Source organism: Podarcis muralis, chromosome 1 (genome assembly GCF_964188315.1).
Source record: "Podarcis muralis chromosome 1, rPodMur119.hap1.1, whole genome shotgun sequence".
NCBI lineage: Eukaryota > Metazoa > Chordata > Lepidosauria > Squamata > Lacertidae > Podarcis > Podarcis muralis.
In genome coordinates, this window is record NC_135655.1 from 80,662,011 (window position 1) to 80,685,795 (window position 23,785).

At 43.7% G+C, this 23,785-nt stretch overlaps 2 protein-coding genes across 3 annotated transcripts in view; both read right to left on the bottom strand.

The window, feature by feature from the left end:
* LOC114584123 (uncharacterized) overlaps nt 1-2,642 on the bottom strand; it is a 46,171-nt gene extending 43,529 nt beyond the window's left edge. Inside the window, exons 1-2 of the mRNA XM_077928567.1 lie at nt 2,319-2,642; nt 555-804 (exon numbers count right to left, since the gene is read on the bottom strand). Coding sequence (XP_077784693.1) covers nt 555-782 — 228 coding nt within the window. The 5' untranslated portion in view covers nt 783-804; nt 2,319-2,642. The remainder of the gene's footprint in view (nt 1-554; nt 805-2,318) is intronic.
* A 4,981-nt stretch (nt 2,643-7,623) lies between these two features.
* On the bottom strand, nt 7,624-20,919 carry LOC114600877 (membrane-spanning 4-domains subfamily A member 8-like). Of its 2 annotated transcripts, none has more exons than XM_028737648.2 (7): nt 20,762-20,919; nt 16,597-16,803; nt 15,992-16,111; nt 14,812-14,868; nt 12,727-12,870; nt 9,437-9,550; nt 7,624-8,274 (listed from the first exon to the last, which is right to left on the bottom strand). In XM_028737648.2, the coding sequence occupies exons 2-7, from the start codon at nt 16,798-16,800 to the stop codon at nt 8,146-8,148; spliced, it is 768 nt and encodes a 255-aa protein (XP_028593481.2). In that variant the 5' UTR covers nt 16,801-16,803; nt 20,762-20,919; the 3' UTR covers nt 7,624-8,145. The 2 variants fall into 2 exon arrangements, with proteins under 2 accessions (XP_028593481.2, XP_028593491.2); XM_028737658.2 differs by lacking the exon at nt 20,762-20,919 and adding an exon at nt 19,218-19,324.
* Nucleotides 20,920-23,785: the final 2,866 nt, after the last annotated feature.

The window sequence follows — 23,785 nt, forward strand, 5'->3', positions numbered from 1 at the left end:
CCTTTCTGAACCAATTTCTATGTAAAAATGTCTGATTATCCTTCCTATTATATTTTTGGCACCACCACCCTTTTAAATTAGTCCCTGTTGATCAGTGTAATAATATCTGGTGTTTGGTCCTTCCTGCACTGACCTCACTCTTGAAGGAAAGGCACTATTGTCATTTTTTCAGCTGGAACTCACCAGAACTCAGTTCCGGCAGCTCTCAGGTGAGTGCCATTGCCATTACCATCGTACCTTGAATCTCAAACGCCTTGGCTCCCGAACAAATCAGCTCCAGGACAATCGAAACCTGGAAGTGAGTGTTCCAGTTTTCGAACAATTTTTGGAAGCCAAATGTCTGGTGTGGCTTCCGATTGGCTGCAGGACCATGCTTTGGTTTCTGAACGTTTTGGTAGTCGAACGGATTTCCGGAACGGATTCCGTTCGACTTCCAAGGTACAACTGTATAAGAGAAAAAGGGAGGTGTTCATGGTAAGTTCCGGCACCTCTTTTTTTTAGAAAAACAGACTGTTCACGATGCACCTAAATGTGAGCAGATCTGACACACTTACCCCCAGAGTCTTGGTCTCCATTTTGAGGAGTTTTTCCCATGTCTTCATATGCTGAGGTTGGTTGCTGGGGCTTCCAACCTGCTGGCCAACATATGGCATGTATTGTGCTGCCCCTGCTGGTTGGATAACAGCACCAGGGATCTGCTCGCCTGCCTGGATTATGTTCGCAGCAATTGCAGGAATGTACACCACCCTTCCGCTAGCCATTCTCCCTTGATGCGTTGCCATTGTTTAGATATCTTCAAGCAAACTAATAAAGCAAAGATATAAACAAAAGAAAAGGTGGTGGTGGGGAAACTCTCACATTTGGGGACAAGTTACTAACGTACCCCCAACATGCACAGCCACATATTCATACATGATGCGATATATATACTAAAACTGAACCCATGAAATTGTGCTTCCTAGCAGTGGGTTGACTCATGAGTCAATGGTGCATTATTTGTGAGCAATTCCTATGCTGCTTTTTGTGCCTCAGGCAGCACACACAGGAAAATTCTTGGACAAGGGGAGATAAGGGACAGAAGGAAATAAACACCGGTCCCAAAAACTGTTTAATTAATGCCAGGAATGACAATCAATTATTAGTAATTTCTTTTTTGTCTAAAACAGAGTAGCCCAAACTACTAACACAGAACTTCCTTGTTATTCAGCCCTCCTACAGTGGGAGTTTCAGTTTTCATACCATACCATATGAGGTATTGTCTCCTCTTTAGTCAGGATTGCATTTCACAACCGTAATGCTGCATAGTAAGTTTAAGTTTCAGAACAGTGGGAGAGCGAGTGTAGCAATAAAATGCATTTTGCGGTTAGGGGAGATTCACAGCAAGGAATCAAAGGCAAATTCTTGGCTATATTCAAGATTCACCTGCAAAAAAGGTGTCTTAAAAAATTTTAAGAGGTGTTTGAGGTTATTTTGTAATACTGTACTTCTCTCTCTTTCCGGGTGTGTAATTGGCATTCTTGAGGAAATTATCTGTATATATTTGGTACGCTGTGATGAATGCAGCTACCCTCAAACACTCCCTAAACAGAGTTCCTGATTTCAGCAGAGGGTTGCCAACATTTTACTGTGACTGTGCTCTTGTGCCTTTCATGGCAGCTTCACCTAAAGTGATTAGGAGGGGATCCTGCCCATGCAAGGCCACCATGTGCCTGTGCCCCATGTTGTGAAAAGCTCCTAGCGATTTCAGCAGATGTCGGTAAAGGCACAGGTGTCATTTTAAAAATCAGTTACTCTGTCGCAGGGACCCATTGGGGAGGCGTCCACATTATTCTGCATCCATGTTGGCTTTCTCTTCTTCTGATCCGTTGAAACTTTTCGCCACACAGGCCTCCATGCCCGAGGTGGCCACAGATCACAGCTTTAGCCGTTATCTTTACGAGGATTTCCCATGGGGGAGAAGGAACTTCAGTGGTTCAATCAGTCACTGTATAGCTTTAAATCCTGACTGTAAAGATTCTTATCGGAAGAGTTTGGCCAGCTCTCTCTGCCACTAACAAAGCAAAACTAACAATGCATCTTGTGTGCCGTACAATTGCTGGGAAGAACTGGCAGGAAAGGGCACTTAAACCTGTCCCAGCTCACTGCCTCTCGCCTCTAAATGCCCCCTACCTGCATTTCAGGAAAGAATTGGTAGGCATTTTAGAAAGGGTGAAGCACCCCTCTCTGCCCACAGTTCCTCCCCAGCAAATTATCCCTCCCTTGCCTCTCCCTTAGTAACATCCATAGCTGCAACACACACCTAAATATTTTTACAGTACCTGTTTCTGCCCTTCTGCTTATTCAGGAGTGAAGGCAGAAGCTCTTAGCTCATGTTCACGAGCTCCTTCATGCCTTTCAGAAGAGGAGAGTTGCGGATCAAAGGGAAGCACTCTTCCCCAAATTAAGATAACGCTCTCCAGATGTACTCATGTTACACCGGCAGCTCCGTGTTCCTTCAGCGGGGCGTGAAAGGCACAACACGAAGAATTTGGCCAGCCTCGTCTTGGCCTCCCCATCCATTCCCCTTTCGGGGAAATTCGCTCCTTTTGTTGTGACGCGCATCTGGCTGCAGCCTCTTTCCCCACCCCGGAGAGTCTTTCCATTCCATTCCTGCCAGGGAGATTCTGAATCCGGACCAGAGACAGCCTTGAGGAGCTGTGAAGCTGCGCAGGGGCCTCTTGTTTAACTTGTCAGGCCCCACATAGCTTTGCAAATGTGCCAGCAGTTTTATTGCTCAGATGTCCCACTGAAAATGGGGTGGTTGGGGGATGAGGGTGGGGAGATATCCTGCACCACAAGGTTTGATGAGGCCCTAAGCTACTGAAGGTAAAGGGGCCCTTTATATGTCCAGCTGTCCTTTGTCAACAACAAATTGTCGCTGTTTTTTGTGTTGAATATATGCTATATGGTAATGCATGGACCTAATAGGTATCTAAAGCCATTTGCACATGTAGAATGTAGGCACCTTATATATAGTAAGGAGCAAAGCAGTGATATTTTAGGGAGCAGGCTAGCCCATTACTTACATCATAGAATCATAGAGTTGGAAGAGACCACAAGGGCCATCGAGTCCAACCCCCTGCCAAGCAGGAAACACCATCAGAGCACTCCTGACATATGGTTGTCAAGCCTCTGCTTAAAGACCTCCAAAGAAGGAGACTCCACCACACTCCTTGGCAGCAAATTCCACTGTCGAACAGCTCTTACTGTCAGGAAGTTCTTCCTAATGTTTAGGTGGAATCTTCTTTCTTGTAGTTTGGATCCATTGCTCCGTGTCCGCTTCTCTGGAGCAGCAGAAAACAGCCTTTCTCCCTCCTCTATGTGACATCCTTTTATATATTTGAACATGGCTATCATATCACCCCTTAACCTCCTCTTCTCCAGGCTAAACATGCCCAGCTCCCTTAGCCGTTCCTCATAAGGCATCATTATATAAGGCACCCCTTAACCTCCTCTCTCCCCTCACCTGCAGATTTGGAGGGGGGGCACACGGGGAGAGGAGAGGAAGGGGAAGTTCCATCGGGTTCACATAAGTTGTTCCTCACATACACTGATTAGTCCAAAGGCCAAAGTTCTGCATAGCGTTCTTTTCACTTACCTTTGCCCAATAATACATTTGCCCAGTCTCATAATCATATGGATGATAACCAAAAGGACCTACAGACAGCTCTACCAAATACAGAATGATGCCAACTAATGCCATTACAGCACTTGTGATATTCATTCCTACGCTGCCTCGCACCTGAAAGAAACAAAGAATGTCATTTTCAGGCTCCAAAAAGTACAAAGCAAGTACAGTGGTACCTCGGGTTAAGTACTTAATTCATTCCGGAGGTCCGTTCTTAACCTGAAACTGTCCTTAACCTGAAGCACCACTTTAGCTAATGGGGCCTCCTGCTGCTGCCGCGCTGCCGGAGCACGATTTCTGTTCTCATCCTGAAGCAAAGTTCTTAACCTGAACCACTATTTCTGGGTTAGCGGAGCCTGTAATCTGAAGCGTATGTAACCTGAGGTACCACTGTATAGTGTTACACGCCACCCCAGTCTCCACGCAGTGTGAGATTCCAGGCGTCCAGGCGCTTACCTGAAATACCTGGGTTCGTGTTTCATTTAGAAATGAGGCACAGCGGAGACTGTGATGTCTTTATGATATATAGTTTAATTACATGTACATATATACAACCTGAGCCTGCAATGGAGAAGCTTCTAGGATTACACTCCAAATCAGTCCCATTTCTCCCATGACTACCACCTTGGATTCACACTGACATAGTGCTCTGACTCCCCGTCTCTTCAGCTTGCTGTGTTTGCAAAATACAACTATTTTTCCTCCCGCTTACAACAGGAAAAATGCAATCCTCCCAAAAACTGCTCTCCCAAGGCTTTGTCTTTTTACTCACCCAACTCGGGGAGGGGCTTTCCCTATTTGCCTGCTGCTACAGAATTTCTGCTTTGTTACTGGCCTGTCTACCTGTCCTTTATTTGCTTAACAGCCCAGCCATTTCCTTCCTCCCCCCCCCCCCCTTGATAGTTCCTCTGCCAGGCAGATTTCTGGTCAGGGGAAAACTGGTTTGGCCTATATTTTAGCACTTTCCTAAATCCAGTGCCTGACATTCCATTTCAATATTCTAAGTAGTGATAAACATTAACATTTACTAACCTCAAGAATTAGAAGAGGAGCCCAGGAACCCCACAGACTCATAACACAAGGTTACCTTAAAGTTAAATTATCTGATAAGAACATGAAGCTGCCTAACTTGACTCTTCTGTGGGAGAGCTTCTAGCAGTTCTGGCAATATTTTGAATTAAGGTAACCTCCATAAAACAATTCCATGTTAGTTACTGAGCTCCTTCAAATTGTGTCATTTTTGTTGTATACATTATACGTATATAACATGTGTCGTACTATGGATTGTTCTACCTATTTTGATGTTTAAAGGAAAGGAAAGTAGTTGTCCAGGAATGTTCATCTATTGAATTCTTAATGTAAATTAAATGTCAACACAATTCCTGAGTTGAATTGGGGGGCGGCAGTATTTCCCTTACAGAAAAATAATTTTTAGTTTGTTGAGCAATCAACCTTCACAAACCTGGCACCCTCCTAATGTTTTCACACTCCAATTCCCGTCAGCCTCAGCAACTATGGCAAGTTCTGTTGTGTTTGGAAGTAGCTGTTTCAGGCCTGCTGCAAGTCATTCCGATTTGATTTATTATTCGGGTTAGTATCTGATTAGTGAAATCCAAACCTGTTTTGCCCCCATGGCCTATAGTGGGGAATCTAAAAATGGTTGTAATTTCTTTTGCTTTCCACATAATGGATAGAATTTGCATATGCCAGTGAGGAATATCAGAAGGGGCACAGTGAATGCACAGTTCCTTGCTAGAGTCCTGAAAGAAGGGCAACAGGTCCAGCTGGCAGACTCAAGGCTGCCTCTGCATTCTCCATTGGTCAAAGAAGGTCCTCATTTCAGACAAAGGCTGGTCTGGCCAAGATGAATGTTTATGGGAACAGAGGGAGGGACTTGATGGAGGCTCCTTGTTCCAGAATTTGGGCTTACAATAAATGAAGATCTACAGAGGAAGCTGCCAATAGGGCCTTGGATTTGTAATAAGAAGGAAACATATTAATATTTCTTTCTCTCTCACCTGACAAGGAGTTGCATATTTTTCAGCTAACACCGACATGGTTCCAGAAATAATGAACTGCACAAAACAAGGAAAAAGACACATTTGACTGAAGTTCATTTAGGAATTTCAAAAACATGCTCTCTACTGTAAAAAACTGGGTTATATCAGATAACAGAACCTTTTTCCTTCTTGAAGTTCACTAGTTTATCCTTCTAGGAAGAGGAGCATTATTTTTATCATATTAGAATCACATACATGCATAATTACAAATACAGTGGTACCTCGGGTTAAGTACTTAATTCGTTCCAGTGGTCCGTTCTTAACTTGAAACTGTTCTTAACCTGAAGCACCACTTTAGCTAATAGGGCTTCCTGCTGCTGCCGCGCCACCAGAGCACGATTTCTGTTCTCATCCTGAAGCAAAGTTAGAATCATAGAATCATAGAATCATAGAATCATAGAGTTGGAAGAGACCACAAGGGCCATCGAGTCCAACCCCCTGCCAAGCAGGAAACACCATCAGAGCACTCCTGACATATGGTTGTCAAGCCTCTGCTTAAAGACCTCCAAAGAAGGAGACTCCACCACACTCCTTGGCAGCAAATTCCACTGTCGAACAGCTCTTACTGTCAGGAAGTTCTTCCTAATGTTTAGGTGGAATCTTCTTTCTTGTAGCCTACACAACACAAAACACTGTTGCTGTATGTAGGTTTTATTTTATTTGTTTTTTATCTTGTATTTTAGAGATGTACATCCAGTTTGTTTCCTTTAAATGTTTTTTGGGGGCCCCAAGAGAGTGGGGCCCTAAGCTATAGCTTGTTTAACTTATACATAAATCCCACACTGCACAAAAGCATGCTTGTGTTCTTTACAATTTGCAGTCAACTGAGTTAGAGGCAGCACTTAACTCCACTAACCAGAGAGGGGCTGGGCCCTTGATCTATGTCGAAGTATCAGTTGGTATCTTGATTGGATTAGACATTATTTTTGTATATGCAATTAATTAATGTAACTCTCACCCAAAGTCCTTGTGCTACACTTGTTTTTATGTAGGGAATCATTTTGGCTGTTTTTTATACATCCTGTTGTGAAACCACTTCAAAATTTCACTTAATAGAAAGCAGTTAATAAATGAAATAAATAATAATATTAAGCCCTGCTTCTACATGTTAACTGTGTCAGAGGACGGAGGCTGTGATTGTTCAGTGTGGGGTGGGGAGCAGCAGCTCAGCAGCACTTTCTCTTATGTAACTGTTCTTCCTCCTAAATAAGTCTGGCCTTCAATTCAATAGCTGTTCTTGGGAGGCTCATGTGAGGAATATGCTGATTTTCCATTATTATTTTTTAATATTCAGGATGCTTTTAGCAATGCCTTTTGTAAAGGCAGGTCTAGAGACCTCAGTCCCTAAATTTGCCATTTTAGAAGGATATTTTTAAGCAGCTACCTGATAGAATTAGGATGCACAGAATCTGATAAGGATTGCAAAAGCTCTATGATGACAGATATACATAGCAGAACTCTTGGCGAAAATGCTAGCCTGTGGTTGAGACCCAGATATGAAGGCTGCATATACCTGTGACTAGTGGTTAAAAAGGGGTTTGTCCTTGCTACTAGGGATGGGAGAATATAAATTTTGGGTCCTCTCAGTTGTTAATTTCTCCAATCTTAAAATTCAGTTCCCCACATTAGTTTGCAATTGTTTAAAAAAGTCCAGATTGGAGTGGTACTATTATTCCCCTTGATGTGGACACTATACTTCTGTTGATGCAGCATAGAATTGCATTAGCCATTTTTTGTTGCTGTATCACACTGTTGACTAAGTTTTGATCTACTAAGACCCCTAGAACCTTTATTTCAATATATGATTGCGGTGGCAAGACTTTTATATGAACAAAGATGGGAAAACTCATAATTACCAACAACAGAGGAATAGTTATTAAAATTATTGAACTTAGCTGAGAGCGCAAAATTGACATGTTTAATCAGAGAAAAGTCATTGTTAACATATACTAAAGACTGGAAAACTCTTATAGAATTTTTGCGTGAAAAAGAAAATGAATAAATGACATTTGGGTTTGAGAACTGAAGATAACGTTGGTTTATAGAAAGTAGATTTGACAGGTGTTATATTGGAGTGGATGAGTTGAATAAAGTTGATATAGAGCTGATAGACGAAGAATCAGAAGTTCTTTATTTTCTTAACTCTATTTTTTCTCTTTCAATTCTTTTTCTACCCGTCTCTTCTTTCCCCCCTTTCCTCTTCTTTTCCTTTGGGTTTGTGTTTTCATCAAGATTAACATTTTAGTTTTGATTTATTTTAAAAAGATATTTGATAATAATCTTTGCATTCCTCTTTCTAAATTCTCATAACATTTTATTAAAAATGGATATATGTGCCAAAAAAGACAGAAAAGCAAATGAGTATTAATTTCACTCCTTTAGCAGCATCTCCCATATACAACTTCTCCTTTAGATTCTTCACTCATTCTTGGGGAAAGAATCCACAGTACTGTAAGCTGGAGGAGGAGCAGAAGCTGGAGGAGGAGGAGGAACACAATTGCCTTCAGTGGGAGCCGTATCAACAGTGTAGGGAATATAAACCATTGCCTGTAGAACAGAAGAGTAATTCATCAGAAGAAGACACTTGCCATGTCATCACCATTGTCATAATCGCCATCCTGGCAGCATTCAGGGGCCGCCACCACTCTGGTCATCATCATGAATGAGGGCGAGAACATCACAGAAGGGGCAGGGCCAGCGAGCAATTCTGATTGTGTGAGGATCAGTGTTAAAATATCGGGAAAGGGCTGGAGCTGGCAGATTATCAATTTGCAACTGCACTTCCTGCTCTGCAGTTCTCCAAATCCTTCTGTTTTGCTCTAAAAGTTGCATGACAGGTAAATCCTGCCTAGGCAAACTGGGACAAGGAATAAAGCCTTTGTCCCCATATTCTACTACTGCATAGTGTACCGCTACATGTTGGTGTAATGTGAACAGTGGGTTTAATCACACAGTGCTTGGGCTCATGTCTTGAGGAGCACATCCCCCACGTCTGGATGTTCTGAGATAAGGGTGCCAGACTTCGGCAAGATCTTACCAGAAGTCAGCGCTGGCACAAGTGTTCTGCAGGTGCCACAGCTGGTGCTTTGTGGACACCCCCATGCCATGCAGGCAAGAGGGGGATGGTGCTGCTGGGGTGGCAGGGGCAAGGGGGTAAATGAACACAAAAATGTCTGGGACTTCCTTCTTTAAAAAGATTCCTGCCCTCTCAGCCGAGTTTAGAGATAAACTGGGTTATTTGTTTGGGGTTCGTCTTTCCTCTTAAAGGAGTGTTTATGATCAACACTGGATTCACAGCACTAGACTCCAGGTATGAACATCTATCTGTGCAAGTTTACTCATGAGAGAAGTCCTCGGTAATGGGGTGTGATTTTTCTTCGTTGTATTGTTTCATGTGTTCAGGGGAAATATTCCACACACTTTAACACTTTTATAACAGTGATAAAGTAGTGGCAAAGACCTGTAGGTTCTCTGGGCAAAAAATGGCTGGTAAAGTTGTTGGTTATGAAGCTTCCTTGGTTATGAAGCTCGCCAGTCACTCACTTTCACCTTGAACTACCTTCCAGGGTTGTTGTGAGGATATATGTGGAAGTGGTGGGTGGCTCTTTGGACACAGGGTGGGGTGGAAACATAATCTTTAAAGGAATAATCCTCTCCAAACCTCTCAACAAGATCTGCTTAAACTTTAAGCAAGGTATCAAATGCTTACCGGGTCATTGGAACAGCAGGTTAACTGGCACCCAAAATGTGCTAATGAGACAGCGATGAAGAACTCCAGAAAGCTGAACAAGAGGAGAATAACTGCAAGCCCAGTACTTACAGCCTGTGGAGCACAGAAGCGGGTAGAAGGTCATTTATCATATACAGTTCAAAGTACTGCCAATTAAGTTTAGTTGCAACATTAAAAAGTGTCCTAGTCTCCATCTTCTATGTAACCTTCTGGGAATCAGCCTAGGAAAATCTGCTGGTAATGGTGATGATTTTGAATAATTTGATTAAAGCGTTGCTTCACATACAAATACCTCTTGAAATGTGCAATTGTAAAACCAAGGATAGAGAGTACAGTGCCGTAGCTACTAGGGTTGGGGGGTTAGTTGTCTGCCCCCCCCCTCGGGATGAAGCCTCCAAAAGGGCACCACTGAGGCTCCCAGCCTCTGTGTGTGTTTACGCAAATGTGCTGGGTCTTTGACCTGGGTGAAATAAAACCTAGTTTCACCCCTGGTGAATTTGAACCTGGGCAGAGACCCTCATAGCATGTTTGTGTTTTGCAGTATCCCAAAGCAGGGCTACCAACCCAGGACCGACACTGTTTGGTAGGCAGTGGAACCTGGAATGCCCTCACACAACTCTAAACATGGTCATTTGAGCCTCATTTAAAGGCTCTATTATGGGATATCTGCAAAAGAACAACCCTGTGCACATTCTCGTTAGTTGGGTTTTCATTTGTATGAGACCAGACAAAGGAAGAGCCAATTTGAGTCTCACATCCAAAAATACCCTCTTTGTTAACCCTCCTATGTCATTCGCAACACATCCTTGTGAAGGAAAAGCAGCAGCTGGGAAGAATCCTAAGGAGCAGAAATGTCAGTGCATTTATGCATGAATTTAAGGTATTTTGGCACTCCAAAGTCTGCCCTGAAATGAACACCACCCCTTGGTCTTATTTGCTTTGTCAGCTTTCATGACAAATTAATCTTGCCTCCTCAAAAGGGGATTTCTTTTGTTTATAATGTAGTGACTCAAGTCATTATGCTGGCGTTTCTGATTTCAAACAACATCAGAACTCAGCACCCAGGGTGAACATTCAGAACATGCAAGAAACTGGAGCTGGAAAAATCCCATGTCTGGTTTTGTTGTTGTTGCATCCCTTCCCTTTTTGAAACAAGACACCTTCTCTTCACTCCCCAGCTCAAGGAAGAGGCAGAGTAAGACATTCTGCCTTTCATGTACAATGATGCCACATTATCTAATGGGAGCCCATGGCAACTGCATAGCCATATTCCAAATGGCATTTCCCAACTGCAAGTTGTTCTTGGCATCAAGAGACAATGGAGTGTGCCTCTGGGGGTGAAGTCACACCGCTGCATTATCAGCACCAAAGTGACCTCCCCAAGGTGCAAGCCTGGGCAGTGTGTAGGAAGGTCCTGGGCTGCCCAGATGACATGACCCCACCCCCTCTTGGCCTCGCTGATGTGGTCCAAAGGAAAGCAGAGCAATACGTTTGGCACCAGTTGGGCTGCAGGAGTTGCTGGGAAGAAGCATATAAAGCACCACCCAGCCACCTTAGACTCCACTCTGGATTTATGTAGCATTTGCTCCTTAGCATTGTCTTCTCCCGAATATATCCTGCAAGGCAGCAGAGGTTTAGGATCAGAGTTTCTCTTCTCCTAGATGGGCTACTTTCCCAGGCTGATGAGCTCACTTCCCTCTACAGCATGTGCAGAAACCACCTTCTTGACTGTTGGATCTGCTACTGGTCTCATCCGCTCAATTCACCAGAGCCTGTCTTCGCTTGCAGGGGAAGTCCTTAACTCACCAAGGGTTTAAGACCCATCGGCTGGCATCACCTCGTTTAACTGGCCAACCGAAGCCATTTTCTGGCATGTGGCTGCTGTCGCATGCTGAAAGCTTCTAGGAGCCACAGGTGAGAGCTGAGTGCAGGGTGGAGACCAAAGGTGGACAAAGTACCCCAGAAGGAGCATGACAGAATGGATGCACTAGCATGACAGAATGGATGCACTAGGGACAAAATATTACAGTGCTAGTATTGGGGGTATGTAATCTTTCCAGTAACAGAATGACTGCTTAGTGGAAAGATGTTTGCACAGCTAAGTAGCAAGCACGGAGCAGTAATAATAGTAGCACTAATAAACCTTCCCAGGAGGTTTTTAAGCAGAGGTGATGGATGCTTTAGTTGAGATTCCCACATTGCAGGGGGTTGGACTAGATGACTCTCAGGGTCCCTTCCAACTCTGCGATTCCGAGGCTAAAATGAAGAACTTAATTTAAAAGCAAAATCACTGAGTGTGCTGATCTCAAGAGTCTGGTAGCCTGCCTCCCCAGAGCCACAATAAATCTAAAGTGCTGTGCGAATGAGGTAGAATGAAAGAAGCCTCTGTTGTGTGGGCAGAATTTCTCCCAGCAGTTGGAGGATAGTTTTCAACACAGCACTAATAACTGCTGTAAAAGGCCACACTGACTACCAGTTCCAAAAGCTGCCTTGAACAAGAAAATCTGCCATCCCAAAACTTTGAAGGTAAAAAATGTTTTTAAAAGTCCAGTAAAACAGCACCAATAAAAACTTTAAATCTGGCGTACCAGTCCAAATGGCAGGCAAAATCAGAGCCTGTGACCAAGGGCCACATTGTCCACAGGCTGAGTCATGTAGCTCCATCTACATGATGGAGGAGGCTTTAAAGTGGCAGAACTGATGCCTAGTGGGTATTCATCTGTTTTTGAAAGAGAACAAACTGTAGTAAGCTATGGAGAAAGAACAGCTTAAGACCAAATGGTCAGGAATTTCTGTCCAGGCTTCAGAGTCTGCCAGAATGCTGGGTTTCCAAAGCTACAAACCAAAATGCAAAGAAGGGACCTGGGTGGGTAGGAGAACCATGTGGAGAGCTTCAGCTATGCTTGCTATTTTCACTGCTGAAGAGGCAAGCTACCTTTTAAACTAAATAGTGGCTAGTCTCTTTAGCAGTGAGAAGTGATGTGTTGAAAACAGAAAGCAAAACTGATGGTGATTGGGATTTCTTCCTCTTTCTGGATGCTGCCCATAAAGACATTAAATTGAACCATTGCAGTCATGGGACAACTTCTGTGAATACAACAGAACATCTCCCTCTTCTTCTTCCTCTCACTCCTCACCTGCAGATTTGGAGGGGGGGCACACAGGGAGAGGAGAGGAAGGGGAAGTTCCATCGGGTTCACATAAGTTGTTTCTCACATACACTGATTAGTCCAAAGGCCAAAGTTCGGCATAGCGTTCTTTTCACTTACCTTTGCCCAATAATATATTTGCCCAGTCTCATAATCATGTGGATGATAACCAACAGGACCTACAGACAGCTCTACCAAATAAAGAATGATGCCAACTAATGCCATTACAGCACTTGTGATATTCATTCCTACGCTGCTTCGCACCTGAAAGAAACAAAGAATGTCATTTTCAGGCTCCAAAAAGTACAAAGCAAGTACAGTGGTACCTCGGGTTAAGTACTTAATTCATTCCGGAGGTCCGTTCTTAACCTGAAACTGTTCTTAACCTGAAGCACCACTTTAGCTAATGGGGCCTCCTGCTGCTGCCGTGCTGCCGGAGCACAATTTCTGTTCTCATCCTGAAGCAAAGTTCTTAATCTGAAGCACTATTTCTGGGTTAGCGGAGCCTGTAACCTGAAGCGTATGTAACCTGAGGTACCACTGTATAGTGTTACACGCCACCCCAGTCTCCACGCAGTGTGAGATTCCAGGCGTCCAGGCGCTTACCTGAAATACCTGGGTTCGTGTTTCATTTAGAAATGAGGCACAGCGGAGACTGTGATGTCTTTATGATATATAGTTTAATTACATGTACATATATACAACCTGAGCCTGCAATGGAGAAGCTTCTAGGATTACACTCCAAATCAGTCCCATTTCTCCCATGACTACCACCTTGGATTCACACTGACATAGTGCTCTGACTCCCCGTCTCTTCAGCTTGCTGTGTTTGCAAAATACAACTATTTTTCCTCCCGCTTACAACAGGAAAAATGCAATCCTCCCAAAAACTGCTCTCCCAAGGCTTTGTCTTTTTACTCACCCAACTCGGGGAGGGGCTTTCCCTATTTGCCTGCTGCTACAGAATTTCTGCTTTGTTACTGGCCTGTCTACCTGTCCTTTATTTGCTTAACAGCCCAGCCATTTCCTTCCTCCCCCCCCCCCCCCTTGATAGTTCCTCTGCCAGGCAGGTTTCTGGTCAGGGGAAAACTGGTTTGGCCTATATTTTAGCACTTTCCTAAATCCAGTGCCTGACATTCAATTTCAATATTCTAAGTATTGATAAACGTTAACATTTACTAACCTCAAGAATTAGAAGAGGAGCCCAGGAACCCCACAGACTCATAACACAAGGTTACCTTAAAGTTAAATTATCTGATAAGAACATGAAGCTGCCTAACTTGACTCTTCTGTGGGAGAGCTTCTAGCAGTTCTGGCAATATTTTGAATTAAGGTAACCTCCATAAAACAATTCCATGTTAGTTACTGAGCTCCTTCAAATTGTGTCATTTTTGTTGTATACATTATACGTATATAACATGTGTCGTACTATGGATTGTTCTACCTATTTTGATGTTTAAAGGAAAGGAAAGTAGTTGTTCAGGAATGTTCATCTATTGAATTCTTAATGTAAATTAAATGTCAACACAATTCCTGAGTTGAATTGGGGGGGGCAGTATTTCCCTTACAGAAAAATAATTTTTAGTTTGTTGAGCAATCAACCTTCACAAACCTGGCACCCTCCTAATGTTTTCACACTCCAATTCCCGTCAGCCTCAGCAACTATGGCAAGTTCTGTTGTGTTTGGAAGTAGCTGTTTCAGGCCTGCTGCAAGTCATTCCGATTTGATTTATTATTCGGGTTAGTATCTGATTAGTGAAATCCAAACCTGTTTTGCCCCCATGGCCTATAGTGGGGAATCTAAAAATGGTTGTAATTTCTTTTGCTTTCCACATAATGGATAGAATTTGCATATGCCAGTGAGGAATATCAGAAGGGGCACAGCGAATGCACAGTTCCTTGCTAGAGTCCTGAAAGAAGGGCAACAGGTCCAGCTGGCAGACTCAAGGCTGCCTCTGCATTCTCCATTGGTCAAAGAAGGTCCTCATTTCAGACAAAGGCTGGTCTGGCCAAGATGAATGTTTATGGGAACAGAGGGAGGGACTTGATGGAGGCTCCTTGTTCCAGAATTTGGGCTTACAATAAATGAAGATCTACAGAGGAAGCTGCCAATAGGGCCTTGGATTTGTAATAAGAAGGAAACATATTAACTGGCATTTCCTGGATCACAGAAGAGATTAAAACTCACATTTCTTTCTCTCTCACCTGACAGGGAGTTGCATATTTCTCAGCTAACACCGACATGGTTCCAGAAATAATGAACTGCACAAAACAAGGAAAAAGACACATTTGACTGAAGTTCATTTAGAAATTTCAAAAACATGCTCTCTACTGTAAAAAACTGGGTTATATCAGATAACAGAACCTTTTTCCTTCTTGAAGTTCACTAGTTTATCCTTCTAGGAAGAGGAGCATTATTTTTATCATATTAGAATCACATACATGCATAATTACAAATACAGTGGTACCTTGGGTTAAGTACTTAATTCATTCCAGAGGTCCGTTCTTAACTTGAAACTGTTCTTAACCTGAAGCACCACTTTAGCTAATAGGACCTCCTGCTGCTGCCGCGCCGCCGGAGCATGATTTCTGTTCTCATCCTGAAGCAAAGTTCTTAACCTGAAGCACTTTTTCTGAGTTAGCAGAGTCTGTAACCTGAAGCGTCTGTAACCTGAAGCGTATGTAACCCAAGGTACCACTGTATTCAAATGGCGGCCTCAATTCTCTAAGTGCTGTCCCTTGTGTAGCCAGAGTAACACCATCCACACAAAAGGCGAATGGGGGGACGGTATCAGCAAGCTTGGGAAAACCCAGTTTCAAAAATGCAAAAAATATTTGGGGTGGGGTGGTAGGAACTGAAAAGAGGAAGGAAAAAACTCAGAACAGCCTAGTGAGGACTGAGTCTGGTTGGCAACTGCAGAGTGCCAGCTGAAGTGGAATTCCCACGGAGGAGAGGGATGGACTGGAGAGTGCTGGAAGAAGGCATAGCTGGCAAGAGCTCTACAACTCCCAGTAGCCCTAGCCAGCATAGCCAGTAGCCAGGGATGATGGGAGTTGTAGTCCAGGAACAACTGGAGAGAACACGGACACTGACTTACTTAATCCAAATGCTTTTTAGAAAAGATGCATTTAAACCTGATAACCAAAAACTATATACTCAAGAAATGAAGCCTTTTCTACAATTACAAATCCTTAAAATGAATAGAGTGTACTTCAGGGAAAGCCTTCTTAATGACACAACTATTCTGTTACCAGTCGCCTATTCTCCACACACAAGGAGTCACCATCTGAACAGGGATTTGGATGCAGATCTGCAAAGTCTAAATTCAAAATCATAGGCACTGATACACACTGTCACTCAAAAGGCAAATGATATTCTGCTTACAAATAGTCCACCCCAGAATGGGTAACCTCCAAGAGTAGCAAGAGTCAACAGCCAGGTACAAAGAACAGCTGAGACACTCCCAAAGCCAATGTGTATCAAACCAATTAAGATCTGGATGGCCTGTAGGAACAAAATGCACAAAACAGCACATCAATTTCCCTTTGGTAAATTCAGAACTGAAACACATTCTCCCCACCTCATCATGCTCACCCAGGGCACACCCCCCCGAGCCTGCTAGTAAATTGGACCTTGCTCCCTCTCCATGCAAGTAGTAGGCATAGCATACCCCCCCTCCACATTTTACAAGCCATTTCCTTTACTATAACACATTTCTGTATGACATTTTAATTAATATATGCATCTGTAGAACCTGTTCCCCTAACATGTACGTTTCTTTGGTCGGAGAACTGTATCACAAAATTCAGAGAACTGCATTTTAGTCTGCCTATTGTTTTGGGAAGTGCAAATTTGGTTGGTTTCCAGGGAAAACGCAAGCCAAACTGGTTTCCTTCCTCACCCCCCTGCCAGGGAGCAACAGTGCAATCATATGCAATATTTATTTAATTCATTGGACCTCCATGTTGGCAGATCTCAAATACACTTACCCCCAGAGTCTTGGCCTCCACTTTGACAAGTTTATCCATCCACCCTGTTTGAGGTTGGTTGTTGGGGATTCCAACCTGCTGGCCTGCATATTGTATGTATTGTACCGTCCCTGGTGGTAGGGTAACAGTACCAAGGATTCCCTGGCCTGCTTGGATAACACTGGCATTAGTTTGGGGAATCAGCACCACAGTTCTATTAGCCATTATCTGCAAAAAGACAAACAAACAAACCAAAGATACAATATTTTTTTAAAAAATAACCGCTCAGATTTGGGCAAATACAGTGGAACCTCGGGTTATGAACGTGATCTGGGACCTTGGAGCCCCAGCTCCCTAATCACTGTGGGTTTATTTTAAGAGCAGCTTAAACTCTTCACTTTTCCTCACAAATCAGAGCAGGCAGGAATATCAGTGGGCACCTACCACTGGACCAGATGTCCTCCTCCTGGACTAATCTCATGCCTCTGCTTGGTTGCAGGACCCAGAGGTACCCAAGCCGGCCATTACCATTGGTGTACTATCTGGTGGAGCTGGTAGAGGAGGTGCCCTGATCCTGCTGCTCAGCCCAATGGCAGGTTGCCTGGGAACACCTGCCTTGCCCAACAGATGATGTGAATCCAAGTGAAGGATCAGGGTGGCGGTGAATTGCAGGGGGCAGAGCTTGATTCAGGATATGGCAACACGGGACATACACTAAACCTGCAATTTGCAGTACTCTAGATAATTTTGGGACCACAGACTGTGCCAGACAAACATAAAGAGCAGAGAACAGTTTCTGCTAGGTTCCTTTTGGGTTGTTGTACCAACAGGGCTTTTTTTTTTTCAGCCAGAACTCAACAAAACTCAGGTCTGTCACCTCTCAGGTGGGTGCCATTGCCATTATAAGAGAACGGGGGGGGGGGGCGTTCATCGTGAGTTCCGGCACCTCTTTTTCTAGAAAAATAGTGCTGTGCACCAACTACACCAGATTCTATTTGGGGCTTCAGGGACACGGAAGGGAAGGAGAGATCAGCATTATTCTTGACCTAATCTAGCTCCCTCTTGACTCATTTAAACTTTTATTAGGCATGCTGGTGCCCACACAGACCTCTAAGCATGAGACAGGGGCATGCAATAGCTTTATGTATCTTATCAGTAAAGTGTTCCTTGCTCCTTCCAGTGGCATGGGCAGGGAAGGAAATATTGCTTTTAAAACATGGTTGTAACCAGAATTTGCATTGCCACTGTGAACTTTGATCTTGGTCTTGATGACTGTGTTGAGGTTGATGGCAGAATTGACATCCTGAAAGTTTCTAACAGGACGAGTTTGAACAGGGAGAGACCGAATTTGTTTGTTAACTGCATTCTTTAGTTTATAATACAGCTCTTATGAATTGTTAGGAAAGGAAGGGAAGAGCCCTCATCAGGGGCTGAGCAAGATCCAGCTGCTCAATCCTATGCCTTTATCTCAGAATATTTTGGTGGGAGCTGCTGCCTGGTATGGCACCAAGGAGAAAGGCGGGTACACTATGTGATTTCTGTTCCTGTAGTAGATTTGAGTGTGGGTTTCTTCTGAGATTCATCCATAAGCTGCTCTGAAAGCCTCTGTGCTATAAACCGGGATAGAAGCATTCTAAATTGTAGAAAAATAATTCTAAATATAATAATTGTAACATGTAATCCACATGGCCTAAGGATACTTACCCAGTTGTACTTTGAGAGGTGGAACTAGGGGGGGGGGGGATGAAAAACCAGGCTCTCTGCCACTTGTTTCCCTTGTAAATTCAGAATATTTTGGGAGGGGAATGACACAATTAACATGTCCCCCTCCCCAACATCCATTCCATGCTTTACAACTGCTTCCACATGCCTGCTAAGTTAACGCAACCCCCCTCCACACAAATACATTTAACCAACCCTGTTAAAGAAGAAATACTCTGAACATGTGCAGCTGTATAATTTTTTAAAAACCACATAGTACCAGAAAGGCAACACAAGTAAAATGGCATTTGATTCTGCTGCCCTGGTGCTGCATATGCTTATTTGGGAATATGCAAACCATGTTGTTGCGTGTCAAGGTCCCCAAGCCACCCCCCAAATAACTCACAACGCACACTTAGTTTTTGTTTAAGGTTTTTGGCATAATTTTGGCCACAACTTTATTTAAATACAAAACCGTGAGTGGTTGTTTAGGCACTGGTTAAGACTATCTGTCCCCCCGCCTGGGGACAGAACTGACTTCCGGGCACCACTGAAAGCCAGTAAGGGAAAACAGGTCAGGGAGAAATGGAGCTGAGTCACAGACCCTCATTTCTCACCCGCATGCTCCCCGAAGGCTTGCCGGCCCTAGTCCCATTCCAGGGATTGGAAGAAAAGATGGCAAGCCCCAGGATTCCTTTAACGGAATTCCCTTTCCGCAGCAACCATGGAGGGGCAGGCACAGCCTATCCTAACCCTTCCTCCACCAATTTATAACCAATGCCTAACCGTAGCCTTACAAGTTGTGACGATTTGCTACGCAGTAGGCAAAAACCAAATGGCCCAGCCAATCAGCCAGATGGACAAAATTCCTACCAGGCCCCTGCCCCAACGTCAGACGACCCCATGACAGGTATAGCAAGGTCAATGCAACAATCCCTTACTTTAGGGCAGGTAGGCGGGTGATCCGTTGCACGCAGCAAAGAGAAAGCTCCAAGCTGCGTGCAGAGTATTTAAACATCTTACCCCTCCCACCAAAATTGCAACATAACTTTTACCCCAGCAACCCAATCGTTGCCCCAGGCCATCTTTAGAGACTCCGCCTGGCAATAGAGGGGTGGCTCGGCAGACCCCACCGCAACACGTGCTCTCCATGAAGGAGAACACGCTTTGTAGGAAAGGATTGTTTGTTTTAAAAGTAAAAATAGTAAAATGAACTTCTGTAACCATAGACATGCCTGGATAATAAATGTTGTTTTAAAATGAAGAAAGGGTAAACGCAGTATCCGCTGGCATGCCCATGACAGTCATGGTGCTGGGTCTCTGTGCCTCTTCCTCCATAATCTGCTACTCTCCAGGTGATCATTTGAGGGGCCTTTGGGCCTTAGGGGAGCTGGATCTTAGCCCTGAGATTCAGCCCTACAGTTTTGTATTCCTTTCGAAAGGAATGCTTTTAACCCCTAGCTAACATTACTGAAACCATCAGAAAGAACCTTTGTCTTAGTAACTATCTCTTAGTTAGATTATGGAATGAACAAGTGACATCAGAAATGGTCTCGAACAATCTAGCTCAAGGCTTTTTCTGATGCAACATCCACTTCATATATTTAAAGCACTCTTATATCCAGTGCTTTTTTTCAGCCAGGGCACACCAGAGCACAGTTCCAGCACTTATCCGGAGACTTACTGTAAGAACTTCATGATGAGTCCTGGCACCTATTTTTCTTGGGGAAAAAGCACTGGTTCTATCACTTTAATAATCATGGTTTCCTCCAAAGAGTCCTGGAAAGTATAATTTGTTAAAGGCAGGGGTGGACTTTGGTAATATGGAGCCCTAAATGAGGACAAAAATTGCCCCCCCAAAACAATATATCTTATTTTCACAATTATTATTTTTGGTACAGTTGTTTTTTTATGGATATTCTCAGCTGGTATCCATATAAATAAAGATATTATTATTATTATTATTATTATTATTATTATTATTATTATTATTATTATTAATCTCCTTAGCTTGGCACCCTGTGCAGGGGAACCACCCATACCACCCTAAATTTGGAGCTGTTAAGGATGCTGAGATTTGTTAGGAAACCTCTCACAAAGCTAGAATTCCCAGCACCCTGAAGAAATTACAGTTCCCAGGATCGGGGCAGTGGAGGTGGGGAGCCATAACTGTTAAAGTGGTATAAGAGCATTTTAAATGTATGGTGTGGTTGTGGCTGCTATTCTTCTTTAAGCTGAGATGCTTGAGAGAGAGGAGGAGGAGAAGCTTGCCCAGGCCTTAATTTTCCAAAGAAAAGACTTCCACACACTGTGGCAGGGATAAAAAAATTGCCTTCTGTTCCTTGTTGGGGTTCATGAGGGGAAAACTCTCTACTCATGTTCAGCAGAACCATTTTATTCTTTCAGGGCTTTCCCAGTTGAGGCCTGGATCAAATAAAATACTGTCCCCAAATCAATTTAATTAATTTTGTCCAAAAGTACTTACGTTACACTCCTGGATCTGATCGTCCTCAGCCTCACAGTGTGTGTCTCAGGTATCACCAGGAAGCAGGGAGAAGTGAAAGCAATCGTGTGTAAAAGGGGTGTTTACACAGCACCAGACTCTGACTCGTCCCCTTTCCTTCCTTTTGTCTCATTTCACTGTTGATTACGGTACTCTGGACTTTTTCCATTTCAGTTATTCTCCTCGCTCTTGCCAAGGAACTCCAAAATAACTTTCTGTCTTCCGTCTTGGCTTGCCTTTGTATTCTGCATTGAGACTGTGTGTGTGATTTGTTTAATCGCAGATGTTCCTTTTCACCTCCCACCAGAGAGATCTTCCAAACTTGTACAAAATGCTCATTTTGGACAACCGTGGATCTAAGTGAATCTCTTAAATCCTGTCTTTTAGTCCTAGGACACTTCCATACCATGCGTTTAAAGGATTACTGTACCACTTAGCAGTCATGGCTTCTAAAGAATCCCGAGGACTGTAGTTTGCTGAGAGTGCTGAGAGTTATGCAGAGACCCCTACTTCCCTTATAGTAGCTCTGTGTGGGAAATAGGGGTCTCCGAACAACTCTCAGTACCCTCATTTCCCCCCACAGAGCTAGATTCCAGACCCTCCAAGTGTCCCTATTTTCCAGGGACAGTCCCAGATTTACAGAAGCTGTCACAGTTTCTGATTTGATCCCAAAATGTCCCACTTTTCCTTAGGATGCAGTGGCGTAGCGTGGGTTGTCAGCACCCGGGGCAAGGCAAGTAATTTGCGCCCCCTAACCCGTGGATTTGCGCCCCCTAACCTGTGGATTTGCCCTAACCCCAGATGTTGCGCCCGGTGCAGCCGGCCCCCCCTGCACCCCCCACGCTACGCCACTGTTAGGATGTCCCTATTTTCATTGGAGAAATGTTGGAGGGTATGGAGTTATCAGACCCCTAAGCCATCTGAAGGCAGTTCTGTATAGGGAAGTTTTTTTTTTATTTTTAATGTTTTATTATGTTTTTATATACAGTATGTTTGAAGTTGCCCAGAGTGACTGGGGTAACCCAGTCAGATGGGCAGTGTAGAAATTGTAAAATTATTATGAAATAGGATGTCCTGGAATGTCCCGCTTTTCCTTAGGATGTCCCTATTTTCATCAGAGAAATGTTGGAGGGTATGAGATTCCAGAGTTCCCTGCAAAAAGTGATGGACTGTTAAACCACTCTGGAAATTGTAGCTAGGGAAATTGTGATGGAGTGTTAAACCACTCTGGAAATTGTAGCTAGGGAAATTGTAGAAATAGGGATCTCCTAACAACTCTCAGCACCTTGAACAAACAAAACTTCCGAGGCATGTTCGAAAACGGAAGCAATTACTTCTGGGTTTTCGGCGTTCAAAAACTGAAACGTTCGGCTTCTGAGATACTCAAAGTGGTACCTCGGTTTTTGAGTGTCTCAGAAGCCGAACGTTTCAGTTTTTGAACGCCGAAAACCCAGAAGTAATTGCTTCCGTTTTCGAACATGCCTCGGAAGTCAAACGGCTTCTGCTGAGTTTTATTCAATTTTCTGAATGGAAATTGCAGGCGGCCATTTGCGCCTCGGTTTTCGAACGTTTCGGAAGTCAAACCGTCTTATGGAAAGGATTGTGTTCGAAAACCGAGGTACCACTGTACCCTTTGGGGTAAGCCAAGACTGTTACAATGCTATAATACTGCATTAAATGTATAGTACATATGGCCCTAATATTTCACTAACAGAAGGAGTGGGGTGGTATATAGCCATCGCTACAAAACCACTACAGCCTCCACTGTGGTGCAGGCCTGTATTTTGGTGCGGAAAATCATTTTGTGAAGACAGCCATATGATGTCCCACAATGCCTTAAGAGTCACAAGAGGCTGGGGATGGTGGCAGTGTTGAAGGGGAGCCAAGACAATGTAATCAGTGAGACCCCGTAAGATGTTGAGGACCTGGCACCTGCTCAACAGTGACAGATGCTGACATCAGTCCCTCGCCTATAGCAAGAAAGAGCTTAAGAAGCTTCAAATAACTTCTTTGTAATTTGCTAGCAATGGAGGTGAAGTCAGTATTTAACTTGTCACGAGAGAAGTGCTGGAACTTTTAGTTTATTCTTAAGCTCAACTGTTCAGTGCTAAAGAGAATCTGCTTTGCAGATTCTCAGAAACACTCAATTAGTTAACTATTATTTCTGCTGAAGAATTCGATGAATGCACTTATTATTATTTTGTCTCACTGTTCCTCAGCTGTAAAATGGAACCAATCTCTTTTAAAAAAGTAGAACTGCAATAGTGTGCATGTGAGAGTTTACTTTTCTGAAACCCTCGAAGCACAACCTGTGACTCTTCTGCCATTGAGAAATGGGAGTAAGGCTGCAATATATCCCATTCTATAGGGATAGGATGCAGACACCTATCTTATCATGGAGACCACAAACACCTTTTTGGCTTTCTGTTTTTCCATTATGCTTGCATCACCAGACCCTTTTCTCACTGTCTGTTACACTGGAGTTCCCTCTAGTGTTCCGATGTGCCTATTGCAATCTTCCAATGACCAGCTTATTTCCTTCTCCTGCCCAGAAACAACCCCCAAAGGGAGGTGAAGGTGGGTAACTTTCCAGCTCACCACCCAGCCCAGCACAATGAGGCGAGTTCATCCCCTTTCCTGACCCTGTTGCTGCTCCTCTCCTCCATTCTGCCCTCCTCAGGCTTACTATTACCTCTGTGGTTTAAATATCTTTTCTGGGATTGGGGTAACATTGTGCTGCTGGCCACAACTGCACTCTGTTGCTTTTGACCTGGCCTATGGTTTACTTATATCAATCGAGCTATTGTGCCAAGCAGATGCGAATCTCAGCCATGATCACTTCCTGCAGTGTTTAATTGTGTGCTTTATGTATTTGACTTGCTGTGCGGTTTTTGGTTTGCTTCTCTCATCTCCAGCAGGCAAATGCCTGCATGCACTTTGAGTTCCTGTTTCTCCTACTTGTGGCATATCTGAGACTCTTTGCTTTTGCTACACCTTTATCTAACA